Below are 23,382 nucleotides of genomic sequence, written 5' to 3'. Positions count from 1 at the left end.
GGTGAAGCATAAAGAAAGCGGAGACATGAGGGTGATTGTTAGTCTTTTATTGAGGGTTGTACCCAAGTTATACAGCTTTGTATGCTGGCTGAAGGGGCCAGAGGTTACAAACAGTAATCAGTATACGAGTACAGCCAACAGAAGACCTACTACCTACAAGTCTACACCTTAGTACACATTCTCTTAAGAGCACTAAAAATTCAGAAAAAAAATAAGGGAAAAAAATACTTAAACCAAGCAAAAAAAGTAAAAATATTAAATGAAACCAAACAGACAGCATCAGAGGAGACATTCATATTAGAGCACACTGGAGTTGGTTTTAATACCTTGTCATATTAGGCGACTTCGTTCACTTTTTTTTTTGTTTTTAAATTAATGTATCAATATACCGAAATAAAGATTGTCCTTCAAAAAGTGCAGTTCCCCCAAAAGTGTTAAGATAAAATCCTGTGATGACCCGAGGAAGACGTTTTGAAAATAAAGTTACTTCCTGTCGTTTCTAGGAGAGGAAGACACCCCCCCCCCCTCGATGATTAGAGACACTGTCAGTACATATTCTCATATATATAGAGAGAGATATTATTGATTCAACAGTCTCCCAAAGCAATGTGCATAATAAGAGGTGATCCAACTAGACACTGTGGATTGATAGAATCTCTATAAAAAAGTTGTGTAAAATTTGCACTTTCGCCAGTCTATCGCCGAGCTGGGAAAAGAAACGAATGGACCTGACCACGCACCCACTTTCTGCTACAACTGGCCCGGCGGTTGCTAGGTAAACCTTTTTTTTTTTTCCCTCTCCATTATTAGTTCATTATTAGTAGTAGCAGTAGGATTCAATGGCACAACATGTTTGAGGAATATTATTGGGAATCCCGTCAACTTTTTTTTTTTTTTTTAAGGTATTTTCAAGAACACAACAAAAACCCAAGTTGGACATGGAAGCCTGGGTTCAACACTCCACTGCATAGTCTCACTGAGCGACACCCACCCTCTTTGTGCTGGTTAGACTAAAGCTTTTGTTTTTTTTTTTTGCGCATATTTATACTCCGACAAAAAAAATAAAAAGACAGCAGATAATCACAGTTTTATTTTTTTTTTGGGTGGCGGGGCATCGTTTTTGTGTGTCAAGCATTTTTGATCGACAATAATTGCCACTGGGTGTTTGCGCACAGAAGAGTTCAGTCAAGAGGAGAACATAGTCACATTATTCTTCTTAAATAATAAAAAGTAGTAAATTATCACCTGCCAGCTTCCCTCCCTCCCGCCCCCCTCCCTCTTGGGAAGCTGCTAGGCAGCCCTGGAGATTGTACAGTGCTCAAGGTGGTTCTCGCTCAAAAGGTTTTCCTTAAATCATCATTGCAAAACACTTGGCTTCAAGCATTCCGCATTGTCCTGCTTCTTAAACACACACGCACACACATTCATAACCCCCCCCCCCCCCCCCCCCTTGTCCCTTTCATTCCCGCTACCACCTCCATTTGGCATCATCTTATGGAACTCTGTTAAGCAGTCACGTGAGAATTTCGCTTCGACACTTAACATGGGGGAAAGAAAATGCAGTCATGCTGCAGAAAGGTCGGCTAGCTAGTGTTACCCCCTCAAAGTTTTCCAAAACTTTATCGCCATTCTGTAGGAGGCACATATTTCCTTGGCAAAAGAATATCTGTGGTAATAATGTGGTCTTTATCAGTAGTTTACGGACATTAAGTGTCTTTTTTTTTTTTAAGCAAGCCGTGACACAAAAGCTAAACCCTCCATCCTCCTTGAAACGCTATTGTTAAGAAAGCTGTCTATGCAAGAAGGCCGAAAAAGAGGAATTAAGAAGCTGGTGGAAGCTCGCAAAGCTGGAGAGAGAACGCCTTGCTGAAACTGAAAGATCATCCAAGATGATGTCAGTCGAGGTTGAAGACAAACTGACGCTGGATCAGTGAGAAGAAAAGTGGGAGCTCGGGCAAATCCAGAATCGGGCAAGCTGTTCATTCCAGAAGACAAGTGACAACCTACTGGCCAGGGTTCCTCATTTTCCCCGCTGTCCCTGTGACTGCCTGTTGCCATGACAACTACAGTACGCCAATATGAAATTAAACATCATCACTGTCCAATGAAAAGCAAACATCCCCACATATTTGTTTTTTGAGTAACTTTTTTTACACTTCAAGTAAATTGAACTGGGTTGAGGAGTTGCCTTTGGATAAAATAGTGCTTTGCCGCCACCTTGCGGCATCTGTAGGCCATTAATAACTTTTTGGAGGGGGGTAAAAATGTTTCGACTGGACAGCAACAAGGAAGGTAAGCAATGAGACAACTTGCTGCTTCTCCAAAGAAGACAACACTATCTTCTCCATTTCCACAATTCACCCTGTCACTAAACTAACTAAACACACACACACATTCATCCACTTTTGCAACAAAATACAACGCCATCATCACCAGCTCTTCCTTCCGAACGGCTTTTGGGTAAAACCCAAACCCACCAAGTGCAAAATCCAAGGCTCCTCTTTTCAACATGTCAGTTAAGTTAATCACAAAAAAAAAATTCAGATGTTCCTCTTGATAAATCGCGTCTAATAAGACCCACAAAAACACAGTTTAAGCAAAGAGATGTGGAATTAAGTAAACTAAGATTTTGATTGAATTATTTGGTAGAGCAGTTCAATACTAGCGCGCACGCAAACACACACGCACACACACTTGTGGCTAATACTCATTGTTAATCACTGCTCGACTTAAAAACTAAAGCCAACGTGTCGTACTTGTCAAATAAAAACCACACGCACTGAAGAGTTTAAGGTCCATGGCTTCGCTAACGCTCATGTGCACTCGGAAGCTTTTTTTTTTCTTTTTTTTTTTAAGCCCCTCCCCCTCCACCCCAACACACAAAAAAAAGAAGTTGAGCATCATGGGAGCTACACGACGACCGAGATGGGACATCTATGAACATGGACGCACATTCACACATTATTGATCAGGTTTAAGATGCCCTGCCCTGCCCTGCCCTGCCCTCCCCTCCCCTCCCCTCCCCTGCCCTGCCCTGCCCTCCCCTCCCCAGCACAACAATACAATCATATTCCATTTGTAAACAGGTAGAAGCCACTTGACTTGTTGTTGCATGTGCGGACACAATTGGGATCAAGGCAATGAAATGTGGACGACTTTTGCTTCACTGTTTATAAAAACAAAACAAACATGTTGCTTCTTTCCTTTTTTTTTCTTTCCCCCCCCAAAAAAACAAAAAAAAACACTGGCAATGAGAGCTAAATATGTCGTTTAAAATGTCGTACTGAATGAAACATTTAAAACTTGTCGGACATGAAAAAGAAAAAAAAAAAAAAAACACCTCTCAGTAGGCCGTGAGAAGCTACAGTATGCATAGATACAGTTTCGCCTTTCTCTTGGTTTATACAACATTTGCACTCCCCCCACTGATTTGAACACGGGTGGAGTGGAGGAGACACACACACGCGCACACACAAACATGATCTCTCGCACACGCACACACTTGGACCCCCCCAACCCTCAAAAGACAGCATATTGAAAGCAGTGTGTTGAGCTTCTCCAGCTTAAAGCAGTTATTTGGCAGAGAAAAAAGAAACTTACAGACCATATCATACATAGTTTTCAGTGCTAGAAGTTGGATTTTCCTTTCCTACAAGGAGGAGGAGTAGTCGTTTTTTTTTTCTTCTCTTTAAATCAACTATAAGGGGGGGAAAACTGGCTTGATTTCCTGAGAACCATTGCTGGTTATTTAGCAGACAGAGGAATAATTCAAATAACCAACACCATGGCCAAAAACACTGATCCGAATTCCCAGAGTTACAAAGCATCTTCTTCATCCTCGCTAACATTATTTTTGTGATTTTTTTCTTCTTTTAGAAATGTTTTTCTTTTTTTTCACAGTTTTATATTTTTTTTTACATTTTTTTTTTTTTTTACTCCATCTTCTCTTTAAAATGAAGGATGAACACACGTTCCGCCTCCTAAGTCTTGTAAACAAGAGGTTGCAGTGTGGCACCTCCAAAATATTGAAAGCCTATTCTGAAAGTGCTGTTCCCACCCTTGCCCTTGTGGGGGCGCTAGGGAGGGCTTGCTAGATAGGCCCCGGCCCCTACATTAGGGTAGCTGGGGCTTGCTAGTCCCAGCTGCGGCTACAGTCCTTTGCACTGCAGAGCTCAACGTTCTTTAGTTTTCAAACAAAACATTGGTGCAATACTTTTTTTTTTCTCTCTTAACTATCCCGAGATAATCCTCCCGAATTAGTTTCTTCTTCTTCTTGAATTTATCTGTTGATCTCAAACTCCACGACAGGCGTGCCAAGGCAAGAAAGGAGCGCGCGCAAACACACACGCGCGCACACACACACTGTACAGCCACGCATACACGGTAAGGACCTCAATGAGTAAACAGCTACACTGGAAAAAACTGGCTGCTCCCTCTATATTGCAGATTAAATATATACTGAGGAAAAAAAAAGAAAAAAAAAACACATTCAGTGCAAAGTTTAAAAAGCTCTTACTCCAACATTGTCAGCAAAAAAAGAAAATAATAATTGGAATTAAAAAAAAAAAAAAAAACACGACGAAGGAAACAAATATATATATATATTTATAATAATGAGCTCAATTGAAGCTTTTTTTTTTCGGTGTGAAAGAGCACTACCTGGAAGCAAATATCCATCCGTTCACATTATAGAATTGGCCTGCAGGATTCAAGTATTCCGACTGATATGTTTTTGGGCTAAAACAAAGTGGACATATGTGCAGAGAGAGAGAGAAACGTAACTTGTTTTCCACAGGGGGGGGGACCCCGTTTTGTTGAACATCTTGTCATAAGTGAGTAGTGCCACTTCTTTTGCTTTTCATTCTGCTGATTATTGACAATTTGCCACTAACCCTTGCCGACGCTCGCTCACATGGAGTCCCCGGCGCCGGCCAGGTGATCCACCGGGAGGAAGGAGCCGATTGGAGAAGGGCTGCCGATCCTTCCCGCCTCCGTGCCGCTGGGGCTCCCCCACAGGCTACTGGAATAATTGGGCCCGCCCCACAGGGAGGAGCCGTGGAGATCGCCGCTGTTCCATTGGCTGGGCTCGGCGGCGCGGCTGGGAAAAGCGTGCGACTGATCCATTCGGCTCTGAGACGAGCCGATGGCCTGCCAGCCCGAGGAGGGCGTGGCCAGTGACTGCCCTTGTGCAAAGAAGCGGCTGATTTCCTCCTCGCTGGCGAACTTGGCCAGAATAGTCGTGTTCCCCAAAACACACCTGGGCGCAAGAGCGAGGGGGTGAGCATTTGTTGTGAAGGAAATGACGAGTGCAAATATCTCACATGTGCAGGCTCTTCTGGGCCTTGGCTGCCTCATCCTTGGAGCTGTAGCACACCACAGCGTTACCGTGCGGCAGGTTGAGGTGGAATGTGATCAGAGGGCCATGCTGCATGCACAGAGTCCTCAGCGTAGAGCCGTCAATCTGTGGGAGCGTTGGAGAAGACGTTAATGGCGCTGACCGACCGGACGTTGTACGTAAGTTTGATTTTGTGTGGATACCTGAGGTGTGAGGTTTTTCAGAACAAGCCATTGGGTTCTCCCTGAGCTGTTGCTGTCACCCCAACTGGAGCCTGATGGGAAACAATTGATGGTTAAAATGTGAAGAAGAAAAAAAAGTTTTGTTCACTTTGTGTTTCTATGGCTCACCAGGTGCGTATGTGGAGTCAGTGGACCCCCACCCACCCAGCCTCAGGGCCGAGCCATCCCAGCCGGAGGAGGCCGAGTTGGGCTTCTGACCGGTGAGGCCAGGTGGAGGTCTGGAGGGGGCCGCCACGGACAGCGCCTTGGGAGGCAGGGGGACCTTCCACAGCTCATGGGCCAGAGAGGAGTTTGATACAGAACCAATGCCGGGAGACCATTTTGACTCACTGGGTCTGGCTACATGGACACAGGGAGCACAAACAACTTTAACCTCAAGGAAAATCGGACCCGAGAAGAAGTTCTGAATGCTTACCTGAAGTGCTTTGTGCTGTACTGGTGAGGGAACCGCTGTGGCTGGAGGCACGAATGGATGACCAGGCACTGTTAGAAGGCATCGTGGTGTTCAGTGATGAGGATGGCCCTGGTCAAACGGAGAGCGGGTGGGGCTTAGGGTTAATCTCACTCCTTACCGGATTCTAGTACCACTCACTGAAAATTTGTGTTCATGACCTACCATTGTTCCTGTCCCTGAGGTGGTCTGTGTCACGGACGGTGTTGATGGAGAGGTTATTAATGACACTACCGGGGGTCACGTAAGGGTCAGTTTCAGGATCAATGTTGGGGTAACCTTTCCAAGGTTCACCGGGTCGGAACTCTGTGCACAGACGGGGGGGCCGTTAGCCGCTTCCCAGGCAAAACATTGTCGTCTGACTGTGGATAAATGACGTACCTGGGGGCCAGGTGACAGTGTTTCCATGGGGTGGCGGGGAATTGGCACGGGGCGGCCAGACGTCACCCACTGAGCCCATTGATTGGCCGGGAGGACTCAGGGGAGATGGGCCGGGGGACAGGAAGTCATATAAGGGAGAGTCCTCCAGACGCAGCCCTGACGAAATAGCACCTGTGGGACCAACATGAAAACAGAACACGCATCAAATCACAATTTTAACATGATCAATCACTGAGAAGTTTGTCATTAACATAAAGTCATGTGTACCAGATTTGCTGTTCTGCTCCAGAGGGTCGGCAACCCACAGTTTCTTCAGCCTGGACTGGGGCGGTTCTTTGTAGCTTAAAGCTCCGCCAGCATTAGTCCCAACACCCATGTCCAGGGATACATTCAGGTTAGGGTTCAAGCCTGATGGAAAGAACGGAAGAAACATTTTGATTTGACAAAACAATTCACTCACGCCATGCCGTTTTATACTTAAAGGGACATACTTAAAGGGAAGTTGCTGAAGGATCCAATTGTGGAAGTATCCTTCACCATGTCAGGGCTGTAGCTATCCAAGTATGGTTTAAAGGCTGGGGACTGCTTCAGCAAAGAAGCGTCCAGGTGACGTGGAGGCTGAATCATTGATGGAGATGAACCGATTGGGCGAGTCTAAGAAACGGCAGTTACAAAATAAGAGACCCCGGACTAGAACGTATACAATGACGAGAAACAAACCTGCTCAGACGGTCGTCCCACGGGCATCACTCTCTGGTTCTGGGCCTTCTGTTGCTGCTGCTGCTGTTGTTGCTGCTGCTGCTGGAGAAGAATAAGACGCTGCAAAAAAAAAAAAAAAAAAAAAAAAAAGTGAAGTAGATCAGTTTGTATTTAGCTGGTTGTTGATTTGACCATTTCTGGCACTTTACCTGCAGCTGGGTCAGCTGGTTGAGTTGGGAGAGCTGGTTAAGCACAGCCACCTGCTGAGGGCCTAACAGAGGGTTCAGGGCTCCAGTGCCACCTGGGTATTTTAACAGGGGTGGAGGGACCTGAGGGACAAAAAAAAAAAAGACAAATGATTTTATGAAGCTCATTTTGCTCAACCTTCAGTCGAAGGTGACCGTACGCTACCTGAGAGGGCATGATGGGAGGAGGCACTTGATTCCGGAAATTGGGATGAGGGAGTTGAGACTGCATCCCACCGCGGCCCTGTGCTAAGCTGTTGCCACCCAGCATTGGGTTTACATTCTAGGTAAAAGCCACGAGAAAACAAAAGCACATTATTTTGACAGTCGACAATGATATTGTATTAAAACTCTATCGTGAGCACAGGTAGAAAACATCCGTCCATCTCGAAACCACAACGGTAACTCAAGCCGCAAATGCATTTAAGAGACTCGGCAAACGGGGGGGGGATGCAAAGCGAGACCTTGATGGGAAAGCAGATCTTTGTTTTGCTCGCGCACTCACCTGCCGAGAGACGCCAGGGTTAGAGTGGGCGGGAGATGGCCCGGAGTCGTGACATAGGATAGGCTGAGTGGAAGCGGGAGGGGAAAAGCTCATGCTTTGACTGGAGCAGCGCTCGGCTGAAGCGGAGAGGGGAGCGGACAGCTGCGGAAGCGAGGTCGGGTGGCGAATTGGATCGCAAGCACGGGGAGGGGAGAGCACAGTGCCAGCCGCACACGAACAGAAAAAATGTGGTTAATTTGAGGGAAAGAGTGAAAGGAAGAGTGAGGTGGTACCAAGACAGCAAAGCGTTATATCTTGTAGGAAAGTGTGCAAGAGCAGCAAAGCCAAGAAAAAAAAAAACTGGCAAGCAATAAATTATTACTTAGTAATATTGCGATCAGTCATCTATTGAAAGTACAATTCTCTTAACATGAGTAAAGTGCAGTGCATCAAAGTTGCCACTGTGGGGCGCAGCAAGTTAGTGCGAGCACTACCATATTAGTTAGTGTCTCGGGAAGGAAATTTCTTTTTTTTCTTTTTTTTTTAAGGAGTGAGGGTTTACCTTGTCATAGTAAGAACTGCGATCCATGGGCGAGTCTTTGGAGAGCTGGTGTTGGGACCCGGCATTCTTCCCCATGACTCCCCCAAAATCCATCGAATCCATGCGCTTGTCTTGTACCATACCTGCTCCAGTTTTCATGGAGTCATCAGGAGAGTCTCGCTAGAAAAGGAGAATTGCAAAAAATAATTAATTTGGGCGATTAAAGATTTAAGATGGGCGCCCAAAGAAAAGACATACGATGCCATCTTGATAATAGCTTTTGGGCTGAGGTAGCGCTTTAACGACTGCAAATGTTTGTCCATCATTAGCTAAGTGTTTTTGGTTTCTACGTGATCCGCGGCATGACAAAGAACCTCACTGGCAACGCCCGTGGTCAAACACTTACTGAAAAGTTCATGTTGTTGAACTGGTTCATGAACGGTTTCATCCACGGCTCGTCTGGTTTGTTTACAGGTTTATTCATCTATAAAAACAACAACAACAGTTCAATTCATTACAGCCATTGAAATGAGTCGTGCCAGATAAACAAACCTTGAAGGATCCCTTATGCTTGTAGTTCCAGGTGTTTTGGTCATGTGATCGGTTATCCTGCTGGTTGTTCGTCCACATGCCAATCTCTACCTCCTCTTCCTGGTCCCAACTGTTACCCATAGAGTCATCCCCGCGCCATGTGTCCATCGGTTTGGAACCAAGACCTGACAAGGGTCACGCAAAAAAGGAATCATGAACATTCATCTTTTATTTTATTTTTTTAAATGGAGGTAAGTCACTCACCAGACTTATGACGACCTCCCCAACCAGATGCAGGTTCTCTATTATCCCGACTGGGTTCATTCCAACTCGAGCGAGTGTCCGCTGGCTTCCCCCAGGCAGATGTCCCATTGTCCACTGTCACGGGCGGAGTCGAGCTGGGTTCACCCCATGTTGAGGACTCTTTCTGCTGAGGATATGCCTCACCCCAGCCTAAAAAGGAAAAAACACCATTTAGGACGTCGTTTCAAGTACTGGAGGCTAATATCAGAGCTCTGACCACACCGTGGTCATCATACAACATTCAGAACATACCAGCCCCCCAAAAAACAAGCATGAGAATATTCCTGCTCATTGCTGCAGCCAACTCCCACCCTCGTCATTTAAGAGGGTTTGTGTTACAGTTGAGCGACAAGCCCTGGTTGCATCTCCTGAGATGCCAAGGATACCTTCCGAGTAAAAATAGGCCAGATCACAGGGTGGCCTGAGGCTCCGGTGTCCCACATGTACCGAGGCAAGTACGCATTGACGTTAAAAGATTTCAAAATGTTGCCAGCTTGTGTCTGGATGTCCCCCCCCCCCTCCCCATTAACAAATGTATCACCCTCAAATCTATTAAGATAAAGAAGCTGCCTAGGTGGTCCCCGAACTTCCTCATTATCCACTCAAGTTAGCTCACTCGTCAGAGTCCCAGTATAACCCCAAGCGCCCCTCCCCTCCCTTCCCTTCCCTTTCCCCCGGCCGGCCGGCTCTTTCACACAGACCGTTCCCGTTTCCACATAAGCCAACCTTGTCAACTGCGTGTCTCGAAACCCTCACAAAAGTCCGCCTTTCTATTGCGAGCGCAATTGGCAAGCGAGAGAGAGAGAGAGAGAGAAAAGGCGGAAGGGAGGCTAATAAGAGGGGGGGGGATTTGACGATGCTCTTAGCATTCTTGAGGGATGACTCAACCGCGTCTGCCAAAAACATTGCCTCAAACACAATGGCTGTATGTTTGCTGCTTACGGAAAAAAGGACCGAAACAAATTGTGAAAGTAAAAGAAAATACAATGCAGTTATAAAAATGGCAACATAGTTTCTTGTCATTACAGGCGTACAGACTCGGCTTGTGCTAACATGCCCCTATTAGCTTCATTTCACAGCTATTTTTTTCCCCCATTTCTGAATTGTCTATACTTGTATTCAAGCACATCATTATATAAGAGTTAACCCCCCCCCCCCCCCTCCCTTTTAGGAATGATGGAGTTATGTTATGAAAATGAACCCCAAAACTGTCACGAAGATCAAAATTCAGATTTGAGTGAACTCACCTGAATTGCCACCTTTATCTTGCCCATGAGACTGCATGGACTGCGAAGGATGTGTCGAGCTATGTGATGCGTGAGATTGGTGTTGAGAAGATGGCCCAACATTGTCCTGGTCTGATTGGCTCGTTCGGTTCCACATGTTGACAGCGCCGCCGTGGTATTTCACTATCGTAGGAAAGTCACAATGACAGTAAAGTGAAAATCGATCGGCACGATTTAAATTTCAGTTTCGTTGAGGTGCCCTTACCAGGGTCTCCCCAAGCTGCGGTTCCATCATCAATCTCCATCCGTCGGCGAACGGATTCTGGAGACGGCTCCTCCCACCCAGTTGCGGCCTCGTTCTTTTGACCCACTGTGGGCATGGGACCTCCCAACCAGCCTGATGACAGAATCAATTCCTCGGTCAAAAGTCCTTGAGATGTTTAAAAGTGTACATTAACTAAATGGCGTTAAGATATTGACTTACCCGTCGGCTTGTTGTTGGCCCTTGACATATTGGAGTCTGGACCTTTTCCCCACTCGTTGGAAGTATACGAGGGCTTAGAATTGGAGTCGCCCCAGTTCTGGGAAACCTGGTTGTTCTTCACTGGCTCTCCCCACCCTTGGCTTTTATTTTGATGACTGGGTTTGGAGTCGCCCCAGTTGGAGCCAGGGGTGGGAGTACTCTGGTCTGGAGTATTTGACCCTCCGCTTCCTCCCCAGGTGTTGCTGCTGCTGGTGTTGGTTCTCCCCGGCTCGCTCCAGCATCCGGAACCTGATCGGTCGCTGTCGCTGTCCCAGCCTACTGACCCGGCACTTTTGTGGGGATCTCCCCAGTGGTTGTTAGACACTGCTCTGGAACTATCTCCACCTTGACCCCAGCCTTCATCCTCATTGCCACTGCTGGAACTCCAGCCCTGCTGCTGTTTAGGTGCATTTGTCCATGTATTGGATCTGGAAGGGGCGAATGAAAATTTGACATAGGTGCACAATACGTCAAATCGGGCAATCACTTTCAGCAGTCGGTCAAGAACACTCACCTGTCATCTTTACTGTTGTTGTTGTTGCCCCCTTTGTAACTGGATCCATTATCCCAGCCACTTCCCTGGCCTCGGTTATCCCACCCGGAGTTTGATTGTGGCTCGCCCCAACCAGAGCTTCCAGTATCTGTGCTCGCAGAACCTGGACCATCACCCCAACCTGTCAATATGAATTGAGAAAACATTTTTGATGCTGCCTTAAGTAGTCAAAAAGCATCCCCTTAAATGTGATGTTGTTCTCCACATACCTGTACCCCCAGAGGTCTGGCTCGGAGCGGACTGTGAGGGTGTTGCTGTTCCCCAGCCGGAGCGTTGTTTTCTTTCATCTCCTCTGAGAGCCAGTGGCTGCTTGTTGATGGAACTCACATCCCAAGCAGTATTCTGCTGTATGGGCGTTTGTCCCCACCCGGTATTCGATAGGACCCTCGGGTCCACATCGGTTCGACTCGGTAAGGCGACGATTGTTGCCGGATTGTTGACTTTTCTTCGATTCCCTCCTTTCGACAGGACGTTCTCTCGGTCCGAGCCGGACTGGCCTCCGGAGCTCTCGCCGCTTCCCTCGCTTCCTCCAGAGCGGCCCCAGCCCCCTGATACCCCAACCAGGGTTGCGCTACCAGGCCCTCCGCCACCCATGCCTATGGCATCGTCCTCCAGGCTCTTCCAGCCATTGTTAGCAGCACCTCCTTTTTGACTTTCAGCCTCCGAATGGTTGTTCCCGTGGGTTGTTCCCCACTCTCCGTTCGGCAGCTTGTTAGACGTGGACGAGGAGGACGAGGAGGAGGAAGATGATGCGCTGCTTCCCCAAGGGCGAGGTACCCCTAAAGAAGAGCTCATTGACGTTTGGTTCACAGTCCCTGGGATTTGTCCTGCGGAGGCCGGGGTTTGATTTGTACTTAGACCCCAGGGGTTGTTGCTCTGACTCGGATTTGGGTTACTGGCAGGCCCCTGATCCCAGCGTGAACCCCCGGCGCCATGGTGGTTGTTATTATTACTCTTAACAGCAGCAGTAGTGGACATTTGGGAATTGCCAGCCTGCATTAAGGCAGGGGCTTGTGGGTTCACAGTGTCTGAATTTGGGGGACCCTTCTCTCCAGAGTAGGTAGATGCATCCCAAGGCGTACCAAAGGTTCCGGGACCCGCCATCTCTCCGTGGGGGCGCTGGGGGGCGGATGAAGTGTTTCCGTTGGGCAGCAGACCACCATGCCCTGCTCCTCCGATGGAGCCCCAGGAGCATTCGCCGCTCAGTTGAGGCGAGGCGATAGAGTTTGGTGGAGCGGAGGTCATTGTCGTGTTAGTAGTAGTAATAGTAGAAGTAGTAGTAGTATTCATCGTCATAGTGTTATTTGGTCCGTTGGGTTCAGTGTTAAAGTTGGCGGGCGGCGGTCCACCATTTCCACTGCTGCTGCCTCCTAACACATTGCTGCTTGATGTACCATTATTCACCTCCATGTCTTCCATCATACTGCTTTTGTCGGGAGCTGCCATGCCACCCCATCCCATCAAGGGGCCTTGCTGGGGAGCGATACCCAATTTGGAATTCATCCCCTGAGGCTGGAGAGGACGTTGGGGGCCCAGGGTTGGATTTTGTGGCCAGGCACCATGGTTGGCATTTGGGGGAGTCAAGCCTCCGATGATGCTGCTGCTGCTTTCGCTGGAAGCCATCATGGTGTTGCCTGACTGAGTGCCCCAAACACTGTTAACAAGCTTGTTATGGTTACCCAAGTTATTGCTGCCAAGACCGCTGGACCCGGCCACAGAGAAGTGAGGGTGTCCAGTAATGTTGCTATTTCCATTTTTTGCACCACAGATTGTTCCGACGCCTCCGCCGTTAACCTGACAACTATTGCCGTTGCTGTCTCCGTTCATCGAAACGCCGACCATCATGTCGGAGGAAGGCGCGAACGTCGACGGAGACTCGGCGGAAGACGCGTTTGCTGACATCATCCCGGTCGTCGCGGCGAGCGCCGCAAAGTTATTCTCGGAGCCGGTCGACGGGCTCGAGTCCGCATCCATGCATTCTGACGCCAACTCGGGGTCGGATCCTGACCCGCAGCCGGAAGAGGACGACGAGGAGGAACAAGAGAAAGAAGACGATGACGGGGGCCAGACAGAAGAACTAGTCGAGGTGGGGTTGTTGGCTTTATCTGTGCTTCCGTCCACTAGGACCTTTCCCCAACTGCTGTTGCTGTCACCGCTGCAGGGAGAGCCAGAAGACCAGGGAGAGGGCTCATACTGCGAGTCCAAGCCAGGGTGTTCCAGGCCTTGAAGGAAAAAAGAAAAACCAACAGAAGCCGTGTTATGTACTTTGTCAGCGTAATAATGATCTCATTGTTGGTTCAACCTTTGGCATGCAACAGTTCGGTGGGTGTGGTTGTAGACACCCTCCTATTCATTAACTAAGTTTCTTTTCCTCGCTAATGTTTTGAAAAAAGTACCGGGTGTCGACATTGACTCATCTGTTGCTATTTTCAGAGCAAGAACAAAAAGCATCCAATTAATTCATCAAGCACAACGGAAGCAATAACAACAGAGGAAATGAAAAAAAGGAGTTGGGAGAGAAAATTGGGTTAAATGGTCAAGAACAACAGGTGACACAATATGTATATTTTATCCATAATGTTTTCTCCTCATTCAACTCTCACATTCTTAAATATGGCACGGGAGAAATACAAGAGGTGACTAGCTAGCTAAGCGGCACAACACTAAAAAGGAACAAGAGAGGAATTGAAAAGAAGAAAGGGAACGTGTAGTCACCTGTTTGATTAGGGGAATGGCTGACGGAATCCCGAATGGGAGCCATGCCTGGAAAGAGAGAGAGAGAAAGGTGAGAGAGGAAAGCTGTCAGTGAGATCTTTACCTGAGGACACACACACACAAAAAAAAGGAAGACGGAGCATGGAAAAGAAGAGTGACTGAACAGAATAAGTAAACAAAAGTGAGAAGGGCTTTAAGGGAGAAGGAGGAAAAACCATTAATGGGCAGACTCAGCTAAATACAAAACCAAAAATATTACTTGTTGATTCAAACCAAAAATAATGACAAGATTGGCTACATTTTGCCACGAGTTGCAATAATTGACTTAATCGAATAAAGTTTTTCCGTCAGTGTGCGTGTTTTGTCCTTGAGCATCTGCTCAAAGTCTGTGTAAACAAAATTAAGCAGGGAGACAAAAGGAGAAAAAAAAATCCGGTTTGTAATGATTCAGGCCTTAGGGTGTGGTTTAGATGTTCGAAAGCAAAAAAAAAAAAGTTTCACTCGTCGTCTGACTGACGAGACAAATGGCACATGCTTAGTAGCATTTGAAATTCATGGAGCCTGCTGGCATGTCAATATTTTTAGATTTGGACTATTTGACTCAATATGGAAACTCGGTTGGCTCAGAACCAAAAGTGTCTGCTCCTTACCTGCGAGGGCAGCCCGCTGCTGCAGCTCGTATATGGGCTTGAGGGCCTCCCCGGGTTGACAGGAGAACGTATTTTCTCGGGTTCCCAGGGTGACGAGGGAGAGGGGGACTTCTTGAGCAGGTACAGCCTCAAGGGTCTGGAGCGAAGAGGCCGGCTTGTTCAGAGTGGGCGGCTGCTTGATCGGGCCCCCTTGGCATCGCTGAGGCCTTGATGAACACTGAATGTGCGTTGGTGTGCGGGTATTGGAGAAAGGGGATGCCGTTTGGATTCCTGAGGGAAAAAAAACAAAAAAAACAGTATAATTATAGTCAATAATGTTGAACCATTAATTTCTGCAGATTTGAGATACAAAGCCGGCAAAAAGGAGACTATGGACCCAGGTAGCCTTCAGTCCAAGTGGACAAGTGTATTTGACAGTTCCAAGTGTGTGTACAACTCTAGAGACCTTTTCAAAAGTGGTTGGAAGGTGTTTCCGCTCTTCCTGCCTACTGCAGCAGTACACGAGTCTATTTATAAACGAAGTTCAAAAAGCTTAACACTTACTTCACTGCTCAATACATATAAGCAAACAAACCAGTCCGTGTGTGGACAATGGAGAAGCGCTTGGAGGCGATGAAGCTTTTTGAGTTTTGGGAGAAATATTTGTAGTTTTATTATGAAAAGTAACTGCGAGCTATCGACTTTGGTTTTCTTTGCAAAAATGTCTAAAAACAGTAAGACTGGGCATGCTGACAAGGCACACCGACGTCTGCTCCATCTTTAGTTACTCTCAACTCACTATCTGAAGCCCTCGGCATACAGCCAGCATTTCGCCTTCCACGACTTGCTCCGGCATATTTTAAGATCAATACGAAGACACACACACACACAACAGAATTACTTCTGCAACGGCTGTCGGAACGAAGAAAATAGAAAAAACAGCCTCCACCGACTGTGCCAGTAACACAAAACAACTGTCTGATTCCACGGAACCAAGTTGTTTACATTTCTCAGGCTTGACTCATAAACGTCGAAATGGCTACAAAAACATCGTCTGCGAGTACTCCTAAATTAATACAATTCAAATCTGCTACAAACTAGCCTCTCATCCTACAAGCCACGTTCTTAAAATGTTTATTGCGTTGGATTATTTTCTGCAGTTTCCCTTCTAGCACAGCCGTCACATGGGCCCCAAAAGGTTGGCAGCGCCGCGACGGGTGCGATCATCTTACAGACGGTTGGGAGGAGGGAGACTGGAGAAAACATGTTCACAAAAGAATAGGAACAATTAAAAGAGCAAAGTAAGAACACGGGGGGGAGGGAAAGGGGGGAATCGGAATGTAGAAAGAGGAGTGACATCTTTGAGGATGATGCGAGTGGAATGCAGCTGCAGCTTGGAACATGTATGAAAAAGCAAAAGGGGTCAGCCAGCCAAGCTCAAGAGTGCCGTGTGAATTCTGCACAACTTGTACTCCGTGCACTTTTCACGGGGACTTCAGATCCAGTCCACAATTGACTTTTGTTTTTATAATGACATCACATGTACAATTACTGTAATTCTGGGATCGGAAGAAGCCAAGAGGAACTCATTTTACATAAAAAAAAAACAAAGTTCCGTCACCTGAAGTGAAAAGAAGAGAACTATTTAAGGTCCCGGACATGGCGGATGATATAGAAACTAGTAAGGATTAAAAAAAATAATAATAATAATACAAATAATATATATATTAATAATAAAAAAGGCCGCGAATACCCTCACTCGAGAGAAAAAGTTTCCCAGAATAGTGTGTCAAAGCCGTTAGGGAAAACACTTCCTAACACGCAAATCCTCCAGGCTTGTCTTGGCTAGATGACCGCACGGGCCACTGTTGCCACAATGTTCTTCAGAGTGTTTAAGGAGCTTATGGAACAGCTGGCTCTTGCCTGAACCCACAATCTGACTTTCACAAGTCGAGCGACTCCAGACCGCCGAGCCACGAGCATTCACGTCACGGCCTGCGCGTCTGTGTGTGCGTGGTTCGGGGCAGATAACATTTCAGAGGATGGGAGGGGTTTGGAACTTGTGACACAAACACGGCCATGAGCGAAATGCACAACCGTGAGCTTTTGCTTCGGTCTCCTGCAGGGAACTCCGTGTTTTTTTCTTTGTTGTTTTCTGAAAGTAGCCCAGTCAACAGTTAATTGGTCTTTACCTTGTGTCCACTCCTGTTAGTCTTATCCTCCGTCTTAGTCACACACTGCGTTTCTCGCTTTCTTCCATCCACAACGTGTCCCTTCTGTGGGTGGGTTCCCTGTGGAGAACATTAAGACACACAGGTTTTTTTTCCCTATTTTTTTAAACACATCACCCAAGATAAGCAGTTAATAGAAAAGGCTATTTTTCCATATTCGGAAATACTTGTGCAAAAAAATGCTAAGACGCTCATTTTGTCCAAACTGTCTTTGAATAAAGTTTTTTGTTTTTGCCTTCGAGCTAACTGCGTACATTTTCCCAACTGGATATTAGGTTGCAAGATATTGCTTGTGTTATCTGCAGGTGCAGCATTTAGCCTGCAGCAGAAAGATGCAGGCTTCTGTTTAAGCCATTAATGGGATTACAACTAGGGCCTTATTTAGTGACATAAACAGACGTGCAAAAAAAAAAAAAAAGCTCAGCTCCAACAATATCATTGTTCATAAATTCATTATGGCACCAAATGGTAAATATGTCCGGTTCCGTATTAAGACGGGAAACACCGGCACGCCAACAAAACCATTTTCCGACTAATTAATTTACCCACATGACTCAAAACTCCAAATTTTCACATCTTTCCGTCGCATCTCTTTGGTTAAATGTAAATGCGGCTACCATTTGGTTCCCACACCTCCCCCCCGCCCCGTCTTAACCACCAAGTGCTTCAGCAGATGGTTCTGGGTTCAAGAACAACAGCAGAGCATGGTGGGAGCCTCCTGGAGAGAACACACACCGATACAGACAGCATCTGTTTATGAATGGGCTGACAATTGCCCATCCCCCCCCACCCCCCGACAACTCCAGCTGACGTGGGGAAGCAGGCACCGAGAGTGGCAAAACAAAACAAAAATCAAGTCGGAGTAAAGATTAAGTAGGCGAGGAGCACAAGGTCAAAATAACATCTACTGGAAATGTGCTTTCGGTTTTGATTGATCTCATTCCAGAGCCAGAAGGTCAAGAAACAAAACATTCTCGACGGTAGCGAGCGAAAGCTAGTTAATAACCCGCACCTCCAAATGACAAGGTTATTTATTATTTATACTTGCTTCAGGGGGGAAAAAAATATTTTTGTCAAGTATATCAACCTACATTCGGCTGTGCTTACAAAAAAAAAAGACAAAAGCAAATCTACAGTTGCATCTCACACAATGCATCCATTTACAACACGGCCAGGAGCCGCGTCACCAGACTGATGGGCATTCCAAAAACATCTTTTCACCAAAGATGCCCTTTGTTCTGTTTGAAATGCATGAAAATATCTAGACAATTTACGCCACTATTCAGCACATACTTTGCTCTCCATTGTGAGCGAGAAAAAGAAAAAAAGAGGGATGAGGCGCTGCAGAAAACTCAAACAATAACATTGTTGGAAAAGGTCAAAACCGCATATGTGGATTCTTTAAAAACATTTATATTAAACTACACCACAACTACACTTTTACAAGATTATCGCTGACGACGCCTGTTGACACAAGCTATCAATTATAGCACACGCAACTATAAACCATTTGGGATTTATGACGCAATACAAATCAGACATCTGCTTGCTGCAAGACTCGTCATAAAAAAAAAAAAAAAAACAGTGGGCGTATGTTTTTGCAAGAAACATTTGAGTCATTCGGCGAAGTCGAGAATGAAAATGGAATGGTGTATTGATTCTATTTGTAGCCTGGAGGAAGTGTTAATCCCTCGCACCGAAATGCAAGATGTGCACCCAAACAAGACATGAAAGGCTGCTCGGAAACACGCTCAAGGATTTCACCCAGTTGGAAGAACAAAAGCCCGGGGATGGTCGCGTGGCTAATTTGCATGTGGCTCGCGACATCATTTGCATTGATTCGCATTAGCATGTTCTGATAGAGGCTTAACACTGAAACCCCCCACCCTCCGCCCGGGCAGTAAAGCCATCACTCAATTAAAAGTGACGAACCAAAGTTATCTTTTCCATACAAACAATCCGACAGAGGAGGCTTTGTATGGATGATTAAGTGGCTTTCCATCCAATCTCCCAGTGGGGGTCACTTCAGGTCATGCTAATTTTGCAATTGTAGTTAGCGAAACAGAACTTTTGCTCAAATGGTGCAACAATTAATCGGCAATTAATTGAAGACTTGTCTCAGGCTCAATGAAATGTACATTTTCTTGCCGGGATGAGTATTTACACATGTAACAATTCAATTTCCGAGAGAGGAACTCCCAACGTGACTCCCAAAAGCTAATCACATTCCTAAGCACCTAACCAAAGACACTCATTATCATAAAGTTCCCCCGAGCCGAGTAGGAGCACATTGTCAAGTATTCAACTGTAACCCCCACCCAAAAAAAAACAAATGCATCCCGAGTTCAAATTGAACTACGGAGATACAATTTTTTTTTTTGTTTTGCAATTTGAATCGGTGTCAATTTACACAGGTCGACCGCATTCAAATGTTCCTTTCTGCTCAGCGATGTCTTTTAACCCCGTTAGGTGTGGTTTTACTGCACGCAAGAGGCAATGATCAACTAGCATACTCTGTTGCAGCGCCAACCAAATATAAAGTTGAGCGCCATTAAATTGTGTGCACATTGAGGACTAAAAGCATATTGGAAAATTGGTAACGAGTCAAATAACTTAGCAACTAGTCAGACCTTCTGCAAATATAAGTACCTAAGTTACCATGCTAACCAAAATGTTTTTAGAACTTCAAGAAATGCTCTTAATGGTGAACGTTTACGACATGTGACAATCAAGAATAATTTCAAATTCATCATTAACACTGTTGCATTTTCACAATTAGCGCAGACGAACAAGTGATAGAGCAAATTGGTGGTCAGAATAAAAACATCCAGTTCGGGAAATTGCACATGCAGGTGATGGACTGGCTGCCTTTTTTCGAGGCTTCTTTGTGTGGCTACATGTGGACAAAGTGGCGAGAGACAATAAGCTCAACACAAACATCTCTGCACATGCACACACACGTACACACAAAACATTAGGACCGTGGCTTCTCATTGAGCGATTTAAAACAGCAAAGCTTACTCAGCACAATGCGGCCGAGACCAAACCAGACCCTCCAATTCAATTCAAACGGAACTGCATGTGCTTGCATAAGCGTCAGCTGCCCATCCACCGTCCGCAACCACACACAAACGGCTACAAATATAATTGGGTGCCAAACGTGACGGCCTGGCCCACGCATCACTTCCTTTTATGAGGAAACCTTGGAATGAGAATGGAACTTTGAGATTAGATAAGCAAAAATGGTTTGCAGTTTAGTACCGATCATTTGTTTCCAAATATAATTCATTTGGGGGGAATCTATACTGGGACGTCATCAATGTAAGAGGAAGAGTTCATTTAGATAAAATTAGTGCTTTGCCACCACGGAACTAAGTTGAAGTTATTAGACAAAGGGAGTGTTTTAGTATTTTTTTTTGCTTAAAGTAAAGACAAAAAGTCTAAAGATGACATTGTGATTAATAGTTTATGGAATACCAGTTAAGGAGTAAAATGCACCCATTTTTATCCATATCGGGGGGGCGGACATTTTGCTACTAGCTATCGATTGGAAATATCACAGACGCTCGGGGCTCAGGCAACGTCCAATCACGAGTCAGCTTGCAAATGTCACATGACCAAATTCAGAAAACTCCAAATTTATTCTACCAAAATCAAAATCGGTTTTGCAATCGAATGTCAGTTCTTGCTTGCCCCGTATGCATGACTTCATAGCTCATATGGACTTACACACCTGTTAAGATGCTTCAGTTTCTTTGGTGCCAAAAGCTTCCAATTCCGAATCTAAAAAAACAACAACAAAAATTGCAAATTAATTGGATTAATCTCAAAATGAGCCAAACCTCTTCATTTGCATTGGCTTGCAATGAGTGTTGACAGTGATGTAAGGCAAACAACCACAAAAACTGGTACACTTCTAAGCAAGTATGACCAATTACAGTCTGCGAACAATGCAAAATATGTTGGAAAACGAGTTGATCTGCACAACAGGGAGAAAAAAAATCTAAGCAAACTGTTTTCTAGGTTCAGGTCCAGCCGGCTGTGTGTGTGCGTGTCTGGTGTGCAGACGGAGAAAGAGAGCGAGAAAGAGCGTTTAGGTCAGAGTTACAGCTCAGGTCCTGATCGGCCATTATCTCCTCAGCTGTTGGCCCACTCACAGCTTTAACCAACATGGCTCCTCTCTCGACTCCACTGGTAGTTTTCCAGCGCGACCGACACTAACAAAAGCCCCGTCGAGAGCCTGCGCAAAAACCCTTATTGTGACCCCCTGACCTCGTCTGCCCTGCTTATTAAAGCGCAAAAAAAAGCAAGGCGATGTGTTTACTGGTACGAACCAGCTGATAGTTGCCCCTTTACCGACAGAGGGTGTTATAATCGCCTCCGATCTAAATCGAAACTGCACAACTATCCACTCACCAAATTACACCTACGCTGCACCGCATTGAAAAGTAAACGGACAAAATATTAATCGATCACACGGAAAACCATTTGGAAGCTATCGTAAAAGCAGGCGAGAGTGTTTGCACGACCGCCGAATAATCTGCGTCGTTAAAATAGCATAGCAGCTAACGCTAACAGTAGCTACAAGCTACGACGAAGCTGCTAATTCACTTGCGGTCGTGTTAAACACAACAAACGTTGATGCAAAACGCAACTTTTCACTCACCAAATTGTCTTTTTAAAAAATGCATTGGGTTACATATTATAAGTGAAATTAAATAAAACGCTTTAACCAATAACTATGCTAGCTCTCAATAGAAATGGTACCTGGCCAGCAGTTCTATAATTACAAGTCAGTAAATGCATGAGCATTTTTATTTGCAAACTGCTTAAAACGGCCTTAACGAGCGAGTTAGCTCAGCTCGATCAACTCAAACAACAGCGACGACGGCTGAACTTATCTCCGCTAGTGTCGATGACGCCCGGTAAGGTTACAATAGCACGGCATCGCGGGGCGTCAAAAAAATGAAGAAACGAAAAAAGAAAATGATGGAAAAAATGCCTTACCTCATTGAAGAATAAAGTGCACCAGAGTGGAAAAGGAAAGCCGATTGTAAGGCTAAAAGAATTCCTTGAACGCGCTTGCAGCATCTACGAGGGGAGGCATTCGTCCTGCATGATCGCCATTTTCTTCTTAACTCACTGCTGCTGCTGTTGGCTAACCTTTAGCATTTAGCAGTTAGCTCCAGATCTACTGCTTTCGCCGCTGTGCGCGTGCACGTCTGCGCGGACACCCTGGAGAGACACAGGGAGGGAGGGAGGGTTTAATGGGGGCGGCGGCCTGGTAGCCTGAACGCGTATGTGAGTGGGGGAGGATGAATTGTGGGGGTGAGCAGGAAACGCTCTCCACTTCCTCTGACTGAACACAAACACACAACCAGAAGAGCCTAGAAATTAAAAAAGTAAAACCTCACATAAATTTAAAAATGTTGGTGTTGAATGAAAAGCAGCTGAACTCGGCACCAGTTGAATTATTTGATTTTTTTTTCAAAACTTTCCAGGACTCACAAAACGTTGATGACATAATTCAAAACAAGTTTTGCTTAATTTCTCTTGATATCAAACTAGTTTTGCAGTAGTGATGGTGGTACATCATGCCATGCCAGAAATTATTCTAATAAAAATCTTATTTGATATTCTAAAATATAATTTAAATTTTCTCACCCCCTGTAAAAGAAGCGAGGAAGGAAAGAAGGAAGGAAGCCAGGAAACACGGAAGCAAGCGAGAAAGAAAGAAAGAAAGAAAGAAAGAAAGAAAGAAAGAAAGAAAGAAAGAAAGAAAGAAAGAAAGAAAGAAAGAAAAAGAAAGAGAGGAAGGAAGGAAGGAAGGAAGGAAGGAAGGAAGGAAGGAAGGAAGGAAGGAAGGAAGGAAGGAAGGAAGGAAGGAAGGGTAAATGTAATAAAATAATGTTTCAAGTGCATGCCTTCTTTTGGCCCACAAATGACTGAAGTCAACCTATAAAAACTTAAACTTAAAAACAACTTAAAAAAGTGCATGTGAAAGGTTTTTGTTTATCAGGGCCCTGTGATTGGTCGTCGACTCGTCCAGGGTCTACCCCGCCTCTGGGACAAAGTCATGTGGGACAGGTTCCAGGTCTTCCTTGACACTAATGAGGACAAGCGCTATAGAAATATACGTACAAATCCAATTTCATGTCAACAAACAATACATACTAAACATGGAGAAATGCTAACATGAGCAAATCTCATTGTAAATCATAAAACATGAAATTCAACACACAAACTACACGACAGTGTGTATTCAACCAAGTATGCTTACATAAGGCTTTGCC

The 23,382-nt window shown here is 45.5% G+C and overlaps 1 protein-coding gene across 4 annotated transcripts; it reads right to left on the bottom strand.

Annotated features, from left to right (window-relative positions):
• Positions 1–32: 32 nt before the first annotated feature.
• On the bottom strand, positions 33–22,320 carry LOC125983513 (trinucleotide repeat-containing gene 6A protein). 4 transcript variants are annotated; one of them, XM_049744798.2, is made up of 27 exons: positions 22,097–22,320; positions 20,823–20,872; positions 17,051–17,149; positions 14,880–15,149; positions 14,230–14,277; positions 11,724–13,736; positions 11,476–11,635; positions 10,923–11,389; positions 10,704–10,835; positions 10,460–10,621; positions 9,174–9,362; positions 8,931–9,094; positions 8,785–8,862; positions 8,400–8,558; positions 7,859–7,999; positions 7,520–7,636; positions 7,318–7,437; positions 7,130–7,228; positions 6,901–7,063; positions 6,677–6,817; positions 6,410–6,580; positions 6,194–6,334; positions 5,993–6,100; positions 5,686–5,916; positions 5,539–5,609; positions 5,322–5,461; positions 33–5,257 (listed from the first exon to the last, which is right to left on the bottom strand). In XM_049744798.2, the coding sequence occupies exons 5-27, from the start codon at positions 14,273–14,275 to the stop codon at positions 4,909–4,911; spliced, it is 5,562 nt and encodes a 1,853-aa protein (XP_049600755.1). In that variant the 5' UTR covers positions 14,276–14,277; positions 14,880–15,149; positions 17,051–17,149; positions 20,823–20,872; positions 22,097–22,320; the 3' UTR covers positions 33–4,908. The 4 variants fall into 4 exon arrangements, with proteins under 4 accessions (XP_049600755.1, XP_049600756.1, XP_049600757.1 ...); XM_049744799.2 differs by lacking the exon at positions 20,823–20,872; XM_049744800.2 differs by lacking the exon at positions 7,859–7,999 and having other exon boundaries at positions 22,097–22,319.
• Between the last annotated feature and the right edge of the window lie 1,062 nt (positions 22,321–23,382).

The sequence above is a fragment of the Syngnathus scovelli genome, chromosome 16 (genome assembly GCF_024217435.2).
Source record: "Syngnathus scovelli strain Florida chromosome 16, RoL_Ssco_1.2, whole genome shotgun sequence".
NCBI classification, from domain to species: Eukaryota; Metazoa; Chordata; class Actinopteri; order Syngnathiformes; family Syngnathidae; genus Syngnathus; species Syngnathus scovelli.
The sequence above is the reverse complement of the archived record's forward strand: the minus strand, read 5'-3'. Positions and strand labels throughout refer to the sequence as shown.

Coding starts and splice junctions, on each gene's coding strand:
- LOC125983513 (XM_049744798.2), bottom strand. CDS start 14,275: ATGGCTCCCATTCGGGATTCCGTCAGCCATTCCCCTAATCAAACAG. Junction 10,836..10,922: donor GGCCAACAACAAGCCGACGG/GTAAGTCAATAT, acceptor TTCTGTCATCAG/GCTGGTTGGGAGGTCCCATG. Junction 7,064..7,129: donor TGGGACGACCGTCTGAGCAG/GTTTGTTTCTCG, acceptor GCCGTTTCTTAG/ACTCGCCCAATCGGTTCATC.